Source organism: Guillardia theta (genome assembly GCF_000315625.1).
Source record: "Guillardia theta CCMP2712 unplaced genomic scaffold GUITHscaffold_422, whole genome shotgun sequence".
NCBI lineage: Eukaryota > Cryptophyceae > Pyrenomonadales > Geminigeraceae > Guillardia > Guillardia theta.
In genome coordinates this window covers 3,541-4,373 of record NW_005434263.1, presented here as the reverse complement: position 1 = coordinate 4,373, position 833 = coordinate 3,541, and the positions used below count along the sequence as shown (strand labels likewise).

Sequence of the window (833 nt, the reverse complement as noted above, 5' to 3'; positions counted from 1 at the left end):
ACCCCACCACCTTACTAAGACTGCAATTGCCCGGAATGCGACATCCAAACGCTCCCAGGCTTGCCGCATGAACGAGGGCGGGAGGACGAGGACGAGGACGAGGACGAGGAGGAGGACGAGGACGAGGACGATGACGATGACGATGACGATGACGATGACGATGACGATGACGATGATCAGTATGGTGACAGGGATGAAGAGTTTGATGGGGAACACTCCACGAGCTATCCGTTTGGGCTCCTGCCAGTTTTCTTGCTCCGCCCGGCTTCCAGGGAGGAAACTCAGTTCCTCCTCTCCTCTTCCTCCTCCGTTGTGCCTCCGTCTTGCAGGAAGAGGAGGGTCAAGCATGGCGGATGCAGGCGCAGAGGATCTGGAGCAGCTGACAGTGGAGGTGCTGAAGCAGCGATGCAGAGAGCAAGGGCTCAAAGTTGGTGAGGAGTGGGAGCTTTCTACTTCGTAACAGCTCTGATCGGGTTACAGGAGGGAGGAAGGCAGACCTGATACAGCGACTTCAAGGAGCTCCCAGCATGCATGAGGAGGGGAAGAAGGAGCCAGGGGCAGGGAGGAAGGAGGACGATCTAACGGTGACGCCGCGGCCTCCTCCCCACGACGAGCTCCGGCTTGAGATTGTAGCATGCAAGAGCTGATCCATCTTCAAGCGCGCAGCAGTTGAGGTCAGAGCTGCTTCAGCCCCCTCGCTTCCTCCTCCTCCCCATCCTCTGCGCCTGCATCCGCCATGCTTGACCCTCCTCTTCCTGCAAGACGGAGGCACAACGGAGGAGGAAGAGGAGAGGAGGAACTGAGTTTCCTCCCTGGAAGCCGGGCGGAGCAGA

General features: G+C 58.9%; 1 protein-coding gene across 1 annotated transcript in view; it reads left to right on the top strand.

Annotated features, from left to right (window-relative positions):
* Positions 1–329: 329 nt before the first annotated feature.
* GUITHDRAFT_156686 (hypothetical protein) overlaps positions 330–833 on the top strand; it is a 1,626-nt gene continuing 1,122 nt past the window's right edge. The window contains exons 1-2 of the mRNA XM_005817986.1: positions 330–431; positions 481–674. Coding sequence (XP_005818043.1) covers positions 347–431; positions 481–647 — 252 coding nt within the window. The 5' untranslated portion in view covers positions 330–346 and the 3' untranslated portion in view covers positions 648–674. The remainder of the gene's footprint in view (positions 432–480; positions 675–833) is intronic.